General features: G+C 32.5%; 1 protein-coding gene across 1 annotated transcript in view; it reads right to left on the bottom strand.

Moving 5' to 3' along the window:
- Nucleotides 1-14,178, bottom strand: part of LOC130894544 (uncharacterized) — an 87,238-nt gene that overhangs the window by 66,579 nt on the left and 6,481 nt on the right. Inside the window, exon 3 of the mRNA XM_057801423.1 lies at nucleotides 10,243-10,353. Coding sequence (XP_057657406.1) covers nucleotides 10,243-10,353 — 111 coding nt within the window. The remainder of the gene's footprint in view (nucleotides 1-10,242; nucleotides 10,354-14,178) is intronic.

Genomic DNA, 14,178 nt, shown 5'->3' with positions numbered 1-14,178 from the left:
ACAGATCGAACGCGATGCTTCTACCCTTGCACGCTTTTGGTCAACATTCAAACATTTAGGAATCCATTTTGCAGTAATTTTTCTCATGTCCAAATTGACGTGAACTATATGATGAACGCGTTCGGTGCTTCAGATATCCGTTTTAGCCCAATTCGACGGTCTGATAAAATCACGTCATGAACTGCATCGATATTTTCGAGGACTGACACAGAAACTGGCCGCCTTCCCGATCGGTCATCATCTTCAATGGAAAATTTACCTTTTTTGAAGCTTGCAGTCCAATTTTTCACGGTCGCATACCAAGGACATTGATTGGTATTAAGCATATCTTCGTAAATCTGATTACCTTTTAACCCTTTTAAATACAGGTACTTGATGATGGCTCAATACTTTATTGCGTAACTCTGGTTTACTTTTTTGACGTCAAACTTTACACTGACGATTCTAATAATAATAATTTGATATAATATTCATCGACTAACTAAAAAAGGGACAAAACATAAACAGCAACTATTATATAGTGTTATGTAAGAGTTTGGTTGGCAAAACGCGGGAAAACGGTCCGATTTGAAAATGAAAAAACTACTGTTCCATCAAGACAATGCACTGCGTTACAAATAAATGAACATGTACAGATCTGGTCCCTACACCTCAAGAGGATGATCTCTGGATAGGAAGACTAAAGAGACTAAAAACGAATCGTACTATAAAAATGATGTAGAAAAATTGTATGACCGCTGTAATCGATGTATCATCCTCAAAGGCAACTATATTGAATAATAAAATCATTTTGTATCTAATATAAATAATTTTTTCTATGCCAGCCCTCAAATTTCGCAAACCCACCTGTTAGTTTTAGATTTGAGTGGGTTATGACCTACATTACCACTCCTAGTTAAATAGTATACCATTTTTCTTGGGTACAAACTACCCTCTTTCATTTATAATTTCAATATGAATAGATGTTACCGCTGAAAGTTAAAAGAAAAATTATATAGTTTCATATATAAAAATTGATTTCATAATTACGTACAAAATAATTGAAAAAATTTATTCGATAGTTTAGGACCTCAATGTATATGAACATTGAATTAAAAAATAATGTTTTTAATGTTTTTTCTATACACACATTTCCCATAAAACGTGTTCGGACCAAATTGGAATACACGTGCTCGTCAATTCTCCCTTCACGTGTCCTTACCACTTTCTTCGATCAATTTAGAATCACTTCGACAACATACAACTACTCTCGTTCTATTGAACGAATCAAAACACTCGCATACAAGATAATTGATAATCGATTACACGACGAAGCTAACTCCTCTCGAGCAGAAAGGTGAGAATCAACTGATTGGTTTTCTCGACTGTATTTTCTTTGTTAGATACTCCGGAGGGAAATTAATGTCTGAGTAGTGAGCTTTTGTTTTACAATAAAATAAAATTATAGAATTCCAATTTGTACTTTACAATTTATAAGTTCAGAAATTCACGCTTTGATACTTCCCGAACAACGGTCACAGAAATAATCTGTTCAACTTTGAGTTTTTTTTTTCTTCCAAAGATTCACGTAAAATATCTGTTTGCGAATTTGGTGCGCTTGAAGGCAATTGACTGAAATCAGCTCCGGTTCTAAGAGAGATAGAATTTTAGTCGTTTTTTGAATAGAAATGATTCGTTATCATAATGTAGGGCTTGTGGACAATTCCTTGAAATGGGAGTTACATATTATCGCCTTATCTAAAAAATGAAATTACTCTTATTTGACGCTGAGATAAGTTTCCAACGAACTGAACTTCTCCACCTCCTTAACAGTCTATTACGCACTTATTGAGTCGCATCTCTGATATGCCGTTCCCTTTTGGGGCACGTGTGGTGCGACTCAATTTGAGCGAAGTTTCAAACTACAAAAGAGAGCTGTTAGATATTTAATCCGATTAAACAGCACAGCTGACTGCAGGGATTTTTTAATATTAAAAATTCATCTTTGAAGGCGTTTGCCTAATTCGTAAGCACGTTTCTCCAATATCAGAAGGAACGTTGCACGGCTATCTACTTAGGAACGCAAAGCAGTATCTCTACCTACCTACTCCACGTTCAGAATTAGTTGAGGGCTCAATATTTTACATGGAAAAAAAATGCACAATCACTTGCCAATTGAAATCAAATCGTTATCATCTTTGCCCGCATTCTACAATAATTTGAGGGCATATTTACCGGAAAGTGCCTTCTACTCTGTAAACGACTTATTTTATTTGTTTTATCTTAATTTAGTTATTTTTGTTTGTTTTTTAGTTTTTACAAGCTTTAGCCTACAAATCTCTCTCTTTCTCTCTCTCTCTCTCTCTCTCTCTCTCTCTCTCTCTCTGTATCAACATCATTAGAAATGATTTGTGAGCTACAGAAATTTCTAGAGGACATCTATTTTAATTCTGATTGTATCTAAGTAATAATCTCAATATATTATAATAATTAATAATATATATTTTCATAGAAAATATTGTCTTACACAACTATTAATCATATAGAATTCAATACTAGTGTCAGTTTGATTGAATAATATCATTAAGTTGTCAATTTATTTGTCACTCTATTTTAGTTGGGTTTTGAGTTATTTAACGATGATATCTTTGCTATCAATTGAAAAATGCCTAGCAGTAAATCAGATGTAGAAGGTTAGATTAGGTTAGTCTAGATTAGGTTAGGTTAGGTTAGATTATATTAGGTGAGGTTAGGTTAGGTTAGGTTAGGTTAGGTTAGGTTAGGTTAGGCAATGTCGGCAATGAAGGATTTGCAAGAAATAATAAAAAACACTAGCCACAAATGGAGTGTAATTGTGGCAATCAATATTAAAATCGCTCAATACCGCAAAATGGCATAGAATTCTCAAGGCACTAAAAGAAGGAGGAATTAGCCCATAATTGATGAAATATATACAAAACTATTTGAGCGGCAGGAGGGTGACATCCGGCATCATCTCTCATAAGTGTTCGATGGGTGTTCCACAGGGCTCGCTCCTTGGACCAGTCCTGTTGAACATAACATGTATAACGGAATCTAGAGTTGAATTACGGGCCAAAAGTAGCAACCATAGCCTATACGACCGACCTCATATATTATGTTGAGGGGAATAAGGAAATTGAGGTTAGGAATAGAACAGAAAATACTGTGGCTCTAGCAATCCAATGGATTAGGACAAACGGCCTCAAAATAGCTCCGCAAAATACGGAAATTCTGGTAATAAAAGGGCCTCGTAAAACAAACGGCCCTTTTAGGATGGAGATCGAAGGCCAGAGAGTAGAGGCCAAACAAAAAATGAAATACCTAGGAGTCATAATAAAAAAAAATTTCAACTTTTCGGAACATATCAAATACTCCGGTTGAAAAAGCAAACAAAAAGACAGTACTAGGTAAGTTTTATTCACAGATTCTTTATCAATTTCTACAGTTTGAGCAATCTCTTGAAGGTCAAAACGAATCAGTTAACCGATTTTTCCGATTTCTATTTTTAAACGTTTGTACCAATTAAAACCACTCGCTTCACTGATACATTTTTCTGGCAAAACACAAAAATCACTTCTAGTGCAAATCAAATTTACAGATTGGATTACAGCGAAAGGCAGAACATCCGTAATAAGTTTCATGGTAGCAGCTGGCGTTCCTGGTGAGATATGGCCGTCAGTCATATCTCAGGAACGGATTATATTATAGCTTCAGTGATTTCGATAGCAGAAATTGGAACCTGGTCCTATCCACCCGTTGGCGACTAGTTTCATTAGTCATTCAATAATTACAAAGTTAGTTATCCAAGTTGTTAATAGATACATTTGTTACATGGTTTATTTAATGATTTATTCTCATAAGCGGCAATAATAAGATTCTTGAAAGTACAGTTTAAATTACTGCAGATAGATGAATATAAGAACTTTCCATCCAGTCTTTACCAGTGTAATAGACGTTTGAAGAAAAATTCTCGCCGTTTACACATTTCTTAAGATATCTAGGGACAGAAAAAAGATACAAACATGCAATTTTCGCACTAAATTGCTTAGAATTTGTCAATTTTGTATTGCTGGACAAAAACTATTTCAAACAACAACAAGTTTACTAAAATCGGCTAAGTAGAACCGGACTCCCACTCTTATTTGAAGATATAGACTAAACCTTGTGGAAAGAAAAATTAACAGAATTCAATCATCGTATATAAAGCGCCACTTTTTTTAATTTCATATTATTTCTCTTAAATGATGTATTGAATTAAATATCTGATTGAACCCGTCAGTATCCGCTTTTGAATAAAATGTTTTGTATTATATGATAAAAAGTGTTCAAAGTTGAATTCACGTCATTTAAATGAAAATGTATTTTCTATTTTTTCCGGAATTTTTCCGCGAGATAGGTTTCCAAAGACAAGAATTTAATATTTTCTTTTTGCACATCAGTTGGATGTATAATAAACGGTAGGATGAAATTCAATTCTCCTACGAAATTTTCAAGTTCTGAATAATTGCATAATTAGAGTGCTCAACATACTTTAATAATCATACAGGATGTGAAGAAATATATTTTATAAGTTGAACAACAGATGGAGAAGTCGTACCTCATCTATATCAAAAAGCATGTCTACAAATTACGGTCATAAAAAATTAAAAAGGAAAGAAAAAGTTTTCGATATCTTTTTGAACATTTTTCTTTTAATTAAACACATCTAAGCGTTATATAGTTTTATGAATGATAAGAAACAAAAATATTATAAAAGAAATGGTTCGGAAAATAAACTCTTTCACCTCCGGACAAAACAAACTAATGATAATAACGATGTTAAAGAACGAGAAAAACGTAACGTATAAGTCATACAAAACTTCAATAATTCATTATTTAAAAAGGGATAAAAAATTGGTTATATTTGTAGCGTCCACTCTGTATAAGAGATTACATGCGAATAAATACAAACGAAGTCAAATAAATCAATGGAAACTAAATGTCAATATATACGAACCGAAGCCTAATTCTATTTTCACAGATTTATCGCATGGCAACTGCTGATTTTCGATATCAAAGCTTAATTAAATTAAAACCCCCTATTTATTTATGCTGATAGGAATCCAATAAACTGTTGATTTGTTGTTAGAATTCTGAAGTGCGTATTACATAAAAGTGTCATCCTCCAACTAAACATTTTAAAACATCTATTGTTATACTATAAGAAGAACTAAATTTCTTTAATTTCTTATTTCTTAGACCTTTTTATATGTTTATGTTTTTAAATCTTCATCACTAATCTATTTTGTAAATACTGAGATGTCTGTCCTATGTAAACAGCGTCACAATACAGTATAGTACAAGGCACTTGATATATAATATTACTTCATTTGTTTTTTAGTGTTTTTGATTTTAATTCAGTGAAATAATTGGATAATGTATTATGCCCTTTATGACTTATACTAATATCACATCTATTGAAATATTTCCATAGTTGTTGAGAAAATCAAGCAAAAGTGTTTTCAACATTTTGATGATTAATTTTTATTTTGTTTCTTATATGTTTGTAGCATTTTTATTCTGAATAAATAATTTATCATCTATTAAAACAGGAAAAACTGCATTTAAAGAAAATAATCATCTAACAAAAATAATAAATAATATATTAAAAAAAAATTAACAAATACTACAATCAAATGAGAAACGAAACAAAAATTAAGCGTCAAGAAGTTAAACATTTCTCGCCATATTTACAAGAGCTTTCTCAACAACCATCGAAATACTTCAGTAAATGATATTAGTAAAAGACATAAAGGACATAATTGTCCAAATATTTCACCAAACTGAGATCAAAAACACCCAAAAGCAAAAGAAGTGATATAGATCAAATACCGTGTAAAGATTATGACGCTGTTTACATAGGCCAAACATCTCAGTATTTAGAAAATAGATTGAATGGCCATCAAAATAAAAATGCATTAGCAAACCATGGAATATCAAAAAATATAAATTTAATTAAAAAAAAATCAATAATTCTTGAGACGGGATCAAATACAAGAAAAAAGATTTTTGGAAATAATTCACATACACGTAAAAAGAGAAAGCTGTCAATGATAAAAAAGATCTGAACAATTTGAGTTAAATTTATTAGACTATTTTATATTATTATATATTGATAGCTTTTACTTACTTTTGAAAAATAACAACTGAAAAAAAATTATTGTCGTTATTAAAATATTTTAATATTTATGTTGTAGCTCATCTATTGATTAATTATAATTTTGCAAGTCGTCAATTAATATTTTGATAAAGACCCCAACCTGTCGAAACATCAAGCTTTCATCTGATTTATTTCGCCACTCCTGATGGGAACCATTTAAGATCTGTTAACCATATATTAAGTTATACAATTGACTATTATTTCATGATCCATTGACGTATTGTCTCGATTACCTAATTTCTGTCTTATATTAATGTATTCGTATTATATTGTAAGATTTATTGTAGACCGACCGTCCTCAACGTCTTACTTAAGCGGTTCCATATGTCCCTAAGACACTTGCAGTTCCATTAACTTATCAATTAATTTACTATTACTACTTAATTATAGCTTGTGTATACAATAGAATCAGTATTTAAGAGAGCATAAACTTGCATAGATTGTCATATATAGTCTTAACATCAAACGAGAACAGTAGTCAGATTATTGAAACCGTTTTATTTATTTATATTTCATGTTAATAAATAGTTTTATCATAATTGTGAATCAAGTTATTCAACTCCTATCTTAAAAAAATAATTTTCAATTAGAAGAGACCCTTAAATCCAGATGATTTGGAAACATAACGAAAGAAGTAATGGATAACAAAAAACTGTATGTTTGAGTTTTTATGTTTTCATTTAAATAGAAGATCTGGAAATAATTATCGTAATATCGGATATATTACAAACGAAAATTCGTCATCCATTTCTGAAATAATTGAGTCTTGAGTACTTTGTGTATCAATTTCCATGACAAAAATGGAGAATTTCATCAATTTTCTCTGAATTTTATTATCGTATAATAACCAACTTTTATCTCCAGTAACAATTTTGGCAATGAATTCTAGGATTGTCTTATGTAAATTCATTATTTTGGTTCATTAGTTGAAAGTCTCGTAACGAAATTAACATTCACTCATGTAATTTGTGCAAATTAATAATAAACATGATTTACACGAACACGCACGAGTTTGTAGTACTTTTACCAAGCCATCGAATAGTCGTATCTCTATCGTCTGTTCAAAAGCATCGTATTTCCATATATATTTAAGGCTCAAGGACATCAAGACCGTTCCCTAATCTTAACTGACTTACTTCCACTTTTAAATCGCTTATTTACCACTTATAGACAATCCTCAAAATTACTATATTATTATAGTTAAGTAATCCAAAACAACCCTCTTCACAGCGGCGCATCATCATCAATTACTTATATATTATTACGAACTCTAATCTCATTAAGTTTTCGTTGCTATAAATTTGTCTATGTTTAGTTTGTCTATCAGTTTTATAGATTCCACTTCAACCCCATTACAGTATCTTCAATTATTTATTATTAATGTGACTATAATGAACAATAAATATATTTATCTAATTTTATAATTATTATTGTATTAGATAAGAACTAATAAATGAAGAAGTCTGTAAAATACTTCATTCAATTTTATATTCGTCTAGTACGCCAGTCAGATTGGTGTAACCACTTGTAATTTTAAATTATTAATTCCTCAGTTTGCTAAATAAATTGTTTTTAAACAGCAAGTTGGTGAATTGAGTTATTTAATTATATCATAGATAGAAGATGTCACATAAATAATGTCTGTAACCAGGGGTGTTCCTTTAAAATGGATTATATCTTACTTTGAACGTAGAACGAGCTAATTGTAAAGTTTCGAGTAATTCACCAGTTGGCAGTGGTGTACTTCAAGGCTCAGTATTAGATCCAATTAATGGTAAATTTCCATTCTACCATTACTATTAATTGGTGGTCTGACGCGAAAAAGTTTCATCCTACAAAGGATTCGATCAAGTTTCTTATTCTACATATTGGTGGTGCCATTCAATGGTGAATACATGTAGATACTTTGTCAAAAAAATTATCCTTTGTTTGTTTTGCTATTAAATGTATGTCTAAACACCTCGATTCTCGTACTGCTTTAACAACTTACGAATCGTTCTTTGAATCTTATCTTCGCTATGGTTTGTCTTTCTGGGGGTCTTGTAGTTTGCATCTCTTCGAATCTATCTTCAAATTACAAAAAAGAGCTATTGCGAATTATATTTCAAAAAATAGAAAACGTTAACACTCCTCGCTCTTTTCATTTTAGAATCCGTTTGTTTGGTTGATACCAAAGGAAAAATTTGGACATTTATTCAACGATACCTACCTCCGAAGTGGTAACATATTTTATCATCCTCAATGCTACCTTCAGAATTAAAAGTGTCAAATACATTTAGTAAGTCAATAAAATTATAAAATTTTCTTTTCCTCGTAACTTTCGCAAGTATTTTAGGATTGTCTTGTTGTAAGAGAACCCGCTTTGTGTTAACTAATCCATGATACCTATTTCTCCAATAAACCTCATCCATTAGCATCAGCTTTCAACTATACTGCCGAGCAAAAAATTGAGTCATTTCAGAAATTGCGAATAATTTTAGCGTCAATATTGATAAGGATTAGTAGGCGTTAAAGCAAATTTTTTCCGAGAGTTGACAGCATTCGATGTATTAGAGTACGACGCTAATTGAACATCCACATATCTCTTGCCTGTTTTCCAGCTTACTGTTGATTCTTTGTGTAAAACCTAACGGTTGCAAAGTGTAGTGATTTAACAGGGCCATAATGCCTTTAGATCCGATTGTTGTGGCAAGAATTGTTGGTGCTAGTCTTTGTGGTGTGCAAATGGTTTACCAGCGCTTTCTGGAGACTGGCCTGATCACTAGAAGACCAAGGTCTGGGCAAAAAAGAGTTACCACTCAACGAGATGACCGTTTTTTGGTGTCCGCAAGTTTGCGGAATAGGACAGCTACTGCGGTTTCACTGCAAAATCAGTTGGAAGAAGTGACAAATGTCAACATTAGTAAATGGACCGTTAGAAGAAGACTTCATGCTGCAGGACTATCATGCAGGAGAATGGCTACAGGTTCCCCGTTGCAACGCCCGCATCGGACTGCAAGATTGTCATTTGCCAGAGATCACGTTCGTTGGAATGATGATGACTGAAGCTGGGTATTGTTCTCGCGTTTTTGCCTCACAGGGTCAGATGGACGTCGATGAGCGTCTTCCACTTGGCGGAGGGAAAGTTATGATTTGAGCGGGAATCACTGCATAAGCCCGTACAGAGTTGGTCTTCATAGAAAATGGGTCCCTAACCTCTCACAGGTACATTACGGAGGTGCTAGAACACCATGCTATGCCTTTCATGGTGACTATGGGGGAACTTGGCATTTTTATGCAAGATAATGCGAGACCACCTACAGCCAGAATTGTCAGGGAGTATCTGGATGAGGTAGAAATTAGGCGGTTTGACTGGCCAGCCCGAAGCCCACACATGAATCCCATAGAGTATGTCTGGGATGAGATGGGACGACTGATCCGCAGACACACACCAGCACCAAGAACTGCCCAGTAGCTGAGAAAAATGCTGTTGTAAACATCGAGCAGAATGTGATCCGCAACTTAATTCAAAATATGCCGCGCCGACTTAAAGCCGCCCGAAATGTTTTAGAATAAATCATTAAATCCAAGAAAAGAATGCATTTTTCTTTAGTATAGAGTATCACATTCAGCTTACAAAAGCACATGCAATGATTTACAGTTTGCTAATATTATCTGAAAACGTAAAATTTTAAAGAAGATGAAGCATGGAGGATAGATAAGGATGTAAGTGAACTGGGTGGCCAAAATTGTAAGGTCTTCAAAAAGTAGAATTGGATCGAAAAAAATACTTGTTTGTATTGTTGCTATAAAAAGTAACTATACTCGTATATAAATTTTTCCAAAAGACAAATAACTCTGTGGTAAATAATTTTATATACGTGAAGCTTTATTAAATTGAGGGTCAATAAAAAAATTCACAAAATTTATTAGAATTTTTGAAATACATAAACGAGAAATATTTCAACATCCACATTAAACCTGGAGAGATACAAAAAATTTGAAACAGGATATTGTTGTTTAATTTCTTACATCATATTCAAAATAAGTTCTAAATTACTTACAGTAAATCCGATACCGACGGTTGCAGAAAAATTCCCAGATTGGAATTTTCCAGTGTCGAATTTAACCAAAAGCGATGTCTTTCCAACTCCACTGTCTCCCAGCAAAATTGTCTGCAATTATAAAAAGTAAACTGAACGCAATGGAAGCTGATACAAAGTTTATTATAAAATGAAGGTTTTGCCAACTAGATTATGAAAGTTTTCGTAGTGGAATTGTGGCAAAATTAAACCCCAAAGTACTGACTCAAATATATTCTCGCCTTTTTGAATACTTATGTATTCATCGTTTGGGACTGAAATTATGGTCAAGTACAATAGAAATCGTTAATAATTGTCATTGGTTAGATTATGACTGACATTAAATGTTTATAGCTTAGATAAGGCTAGGTTGTTGTGAATGATATTGAATATTGATTGGTTAGTTAATAATGACATTAAATTTTATAGGTTAGGTTGTTATGAGTGAAGTTGATTCTCATAGGTTAGGTAAGGTTAATTGGTTGTCGATGGCGTTGAATTCCTCTTATATAATTTGTTTTTTCAAAATCTAAGACATGCACAGATCACACTAAGGTTGTTTAAATCAGTTTTCTTATTAATACATTGATTATTTTTGACAATATATGTTTTTTTGGTAGTTTTTAATATCGATTTGACTGGGGTGACCAGGCATCCCATAAAAACTGACCCGTTATCCCAAACAACGTTGTAGTAATGTTAAAATGTCCCGTTTTACTGAAAAGCGGGTCTTACATCATAAAAGCTTATCTTTACATAACTGCAACCACCAAATTTGAAGTAATCCTGAAATAAACCTGCCCAATGCTGTGAGAAATGGATGAGCAGTACTCAACTCTTAAAACTGTCCTTTTTAGCGACTCCCGCACACAATGAAAACACAGGAAGAATTTTTTCGCTTACGTATATTCAGTGGACCGAAAAGAGAAACGGGATGGAAGTGAAAATATTTAAAGATATTCTTCAGCTTCAGCAAAAGAAAATTCACGCTTTAAAAGTTTTGAAAACAAGCTCAAACACTCGATTCCTTTAATTTAATGACATTTGTAACAGACGAGATTAAATCAGGATCCCGTAGGCCTTATTCCATACCCTCATTCCTTAATACCAGCACCATTAGTGCATGTCTGGTCACTCTACAACCTATACAACCAAATATTCCTGCAATGGATCACAGTATTTATCAGTTTGCTAAAGTAAGGAACAAAAACTTTGTCATTTCAGAAATAGTATCAAGAAGTAACAAGATGTAATCGATTTTGGAATAACACAATTTAAAAATGAATTTTCTTCTCTTTAAATACATCAATTAAATAAAGGGGAACGAATATTGTTCAAGGAAACAATCCGAATTATATAAACTAGACAATGAAGAACCAAACTTATCGACTGGAGTTTATACATTGACAGCTCAAAACGTAGCCTAAAATGTATTCAAATGTATAATGGAAAAATAAGCTGGGGTATCTACAGTCTACAGTCTACTAGTCTTTGGGACAGTAAAGATAACAAGAGCATTGGGTAAAAAGAAACTAAACCTTGAGAGAAAATATGGAACCTGGAAATAAAAATCTAGTCCAGGATTCATTAGCAACTAATGAATGCTCAAGAAAAAATCATCCTTTCATCATTACATATGAAACTGGGCATCATGAAACATTTTGTTAAAACATTAGATAAATACGGGAACTGCTTTTATTACATTAGCCGAAAATTTCATCAACTCACTACGGAACAGACTAATTTTGATAACCAACTTAAGAAAAATACTCAATTCAGAAATTCTATGCCTGAGTTAGAGCTTAAGGCTAGGACAGAAAATATGGAGTCAAATATGAGCATAAAACTCCACTTCCTTCATGGATAGGTTTCCGGAAAATTTAGAAGTGGGCTATCAGAGTTTCTGGGATACGATGTCTGTATGATGTCTGACTATTCGTCATTTTCCAAAGTCTACACATCAGAAAAGAGCTTTAACACAATCTTTTAGAACTCAATGATGGATTTTTTGATAAAGTTATTCTTAGTAAATACATTTTTTTTCTATTTTATACATATACGAGAGTTGCGACTTGAGGTTTTAGATATACAAATATAAATAAATATTTATAATTGGATATGGTTTTGTTGTGTTTCAAAATATTCTCTATTAAGGTCAATACATTTTTGCATGTATTTAAACCAACTGTCAAAGCATTTTTTCCTTTCCCATCGAAATACCTCCAAAACATGTGATTTAAACGCATCAACCACTTCTTCAGGTGTAGAAAAACGTTGAAAAATTGATTGCTAAACATGTTCGGCGGCGGATTACCCATCTATTCGATTATTTAACTGTTCAAAAACATTAATGTTTGACCTGATATATGGGAGCTCAAATTCTAGTGGTGGAGAATGATTCGTCTCCTGCGATTGGTTTCCCTAATTTTTTCTAACACTTCTGGCAAACAAATAAGGGTATAAGTTTCAGATTTGACCCTTTTGAAACGAAGCACTTCGTGCGCGAACAAATTTTGTTGGATATGGCTCGTCTTGAAAAACTCATACAATCGATTATTTAGTTTCGAGTTCATATGCAAAGATTCACGATTAGTCGCCTGTCACAATCTTTTGAAGCAACTCGATTGATTTTATTCAGTATTTCTGAATCGATACGAGCTTTGTTTTAACAATTTTCAAATTATGCGTCAAATATAGAATGTATGCGAGTGGAACTAATGCCTAAGTATGCCTCAATATCAAGCTATGTCACATAACGATCTTTTAATATCAGTTTACGCACAGTATCGATATTTTCTGGCACAACAGCCGATTCTGGACAACCTTCACAAATTTCATCGTGTAGCGAATTGCGACCACGATTTCAAGTATCTACAAACAACTCAAATAGAACTGATTTGACAACACGTTCTGATTACGTTCATCATTAAAAATGTCATGATGCCAAGGTCAGATTTGACATAATCACATCATTGATGCCATATCTTAAAACCTAAGCAAACCTCGTATAGCTGGAACTCACAAACTCAGAAACTAGGGTCAGCAACAGCTAAAATTTCTTCAGCAACATATGTACTGTAAAATAGAGTAATAATATAATATTTTGATAAAAAAAGAAATTGGTAGAAACATCGATTAAAGAAAATTGAAATAATTCAGTCATATGTAAATTCTTACGCACTTTAGGAGTTTTCAACAGAAGTAAATATATATTAGTTAATTAACAATTATCGAAATTATCTAAAACTATATTTCTACTTTTTTGTCCACATATTCTAAAATACGGCCTTTACCACTATGTTAAATATTAAATACACTAAGAAAGGTTATTATAATCATTTGAGAGATATTACTCCTTTGCATATTTGATTAATAATACTAAACTTCTTATTAACACATTGGAAATCCAGCCCACAATCAAACTTCAATTTAATATTCCATCAATCACCAAAATGCCATGGGATCAGGGTCCCGAGATAGCAATTAGGATCCCTATTATACATGAGAGGTTGCGGTCAAAAAGCAGAATATAATCAAATTTGTTTGCGTTATTGAATAGTTAATATCTTGAAATGAATATCAATAATCCATTATTTTAAATATTCTCTTCTGAAGAAGGGTGAGCAAAAATGTTCATGAGACCTTAGTATACATCTTGCATGAAGACATAATTCTTTTTATGATTTCGCAGATTAATCAGCCAAAAAAACAAGGAACACAAGAAAAACAACCAAAACAAATCAGAAGAAAACAAAAAACATATATATATATATATATATATATATATATATATATATATATTCGTGAATTTCCAAAAACAACAAAGCAGGACCTAAATCATAAATCCTAAGCTAACCTAATCTAACCTAACCTAACCTAACCTAACCTAACCTAACCTAATCTAGCCTAACCTAACCT

Source organism: Diorhabda carinulata, chromosome 5 (genome assembly GCF_026250575.1).
Source record: "Diorhabda carinulata isolate Delta chromosome 5, icDioCari1.1, whole genome shotgun sequence".
Lineage (NCBI taxonomy): Eukaryota > Metazoa > Arthropoda > Insecta > Coleoptera > Chrysomelidae > Diorhabda > Diorhabda carinulata.
This window is presented reverse-complemented; position numbering and strand designations above follow the sequence as displayed.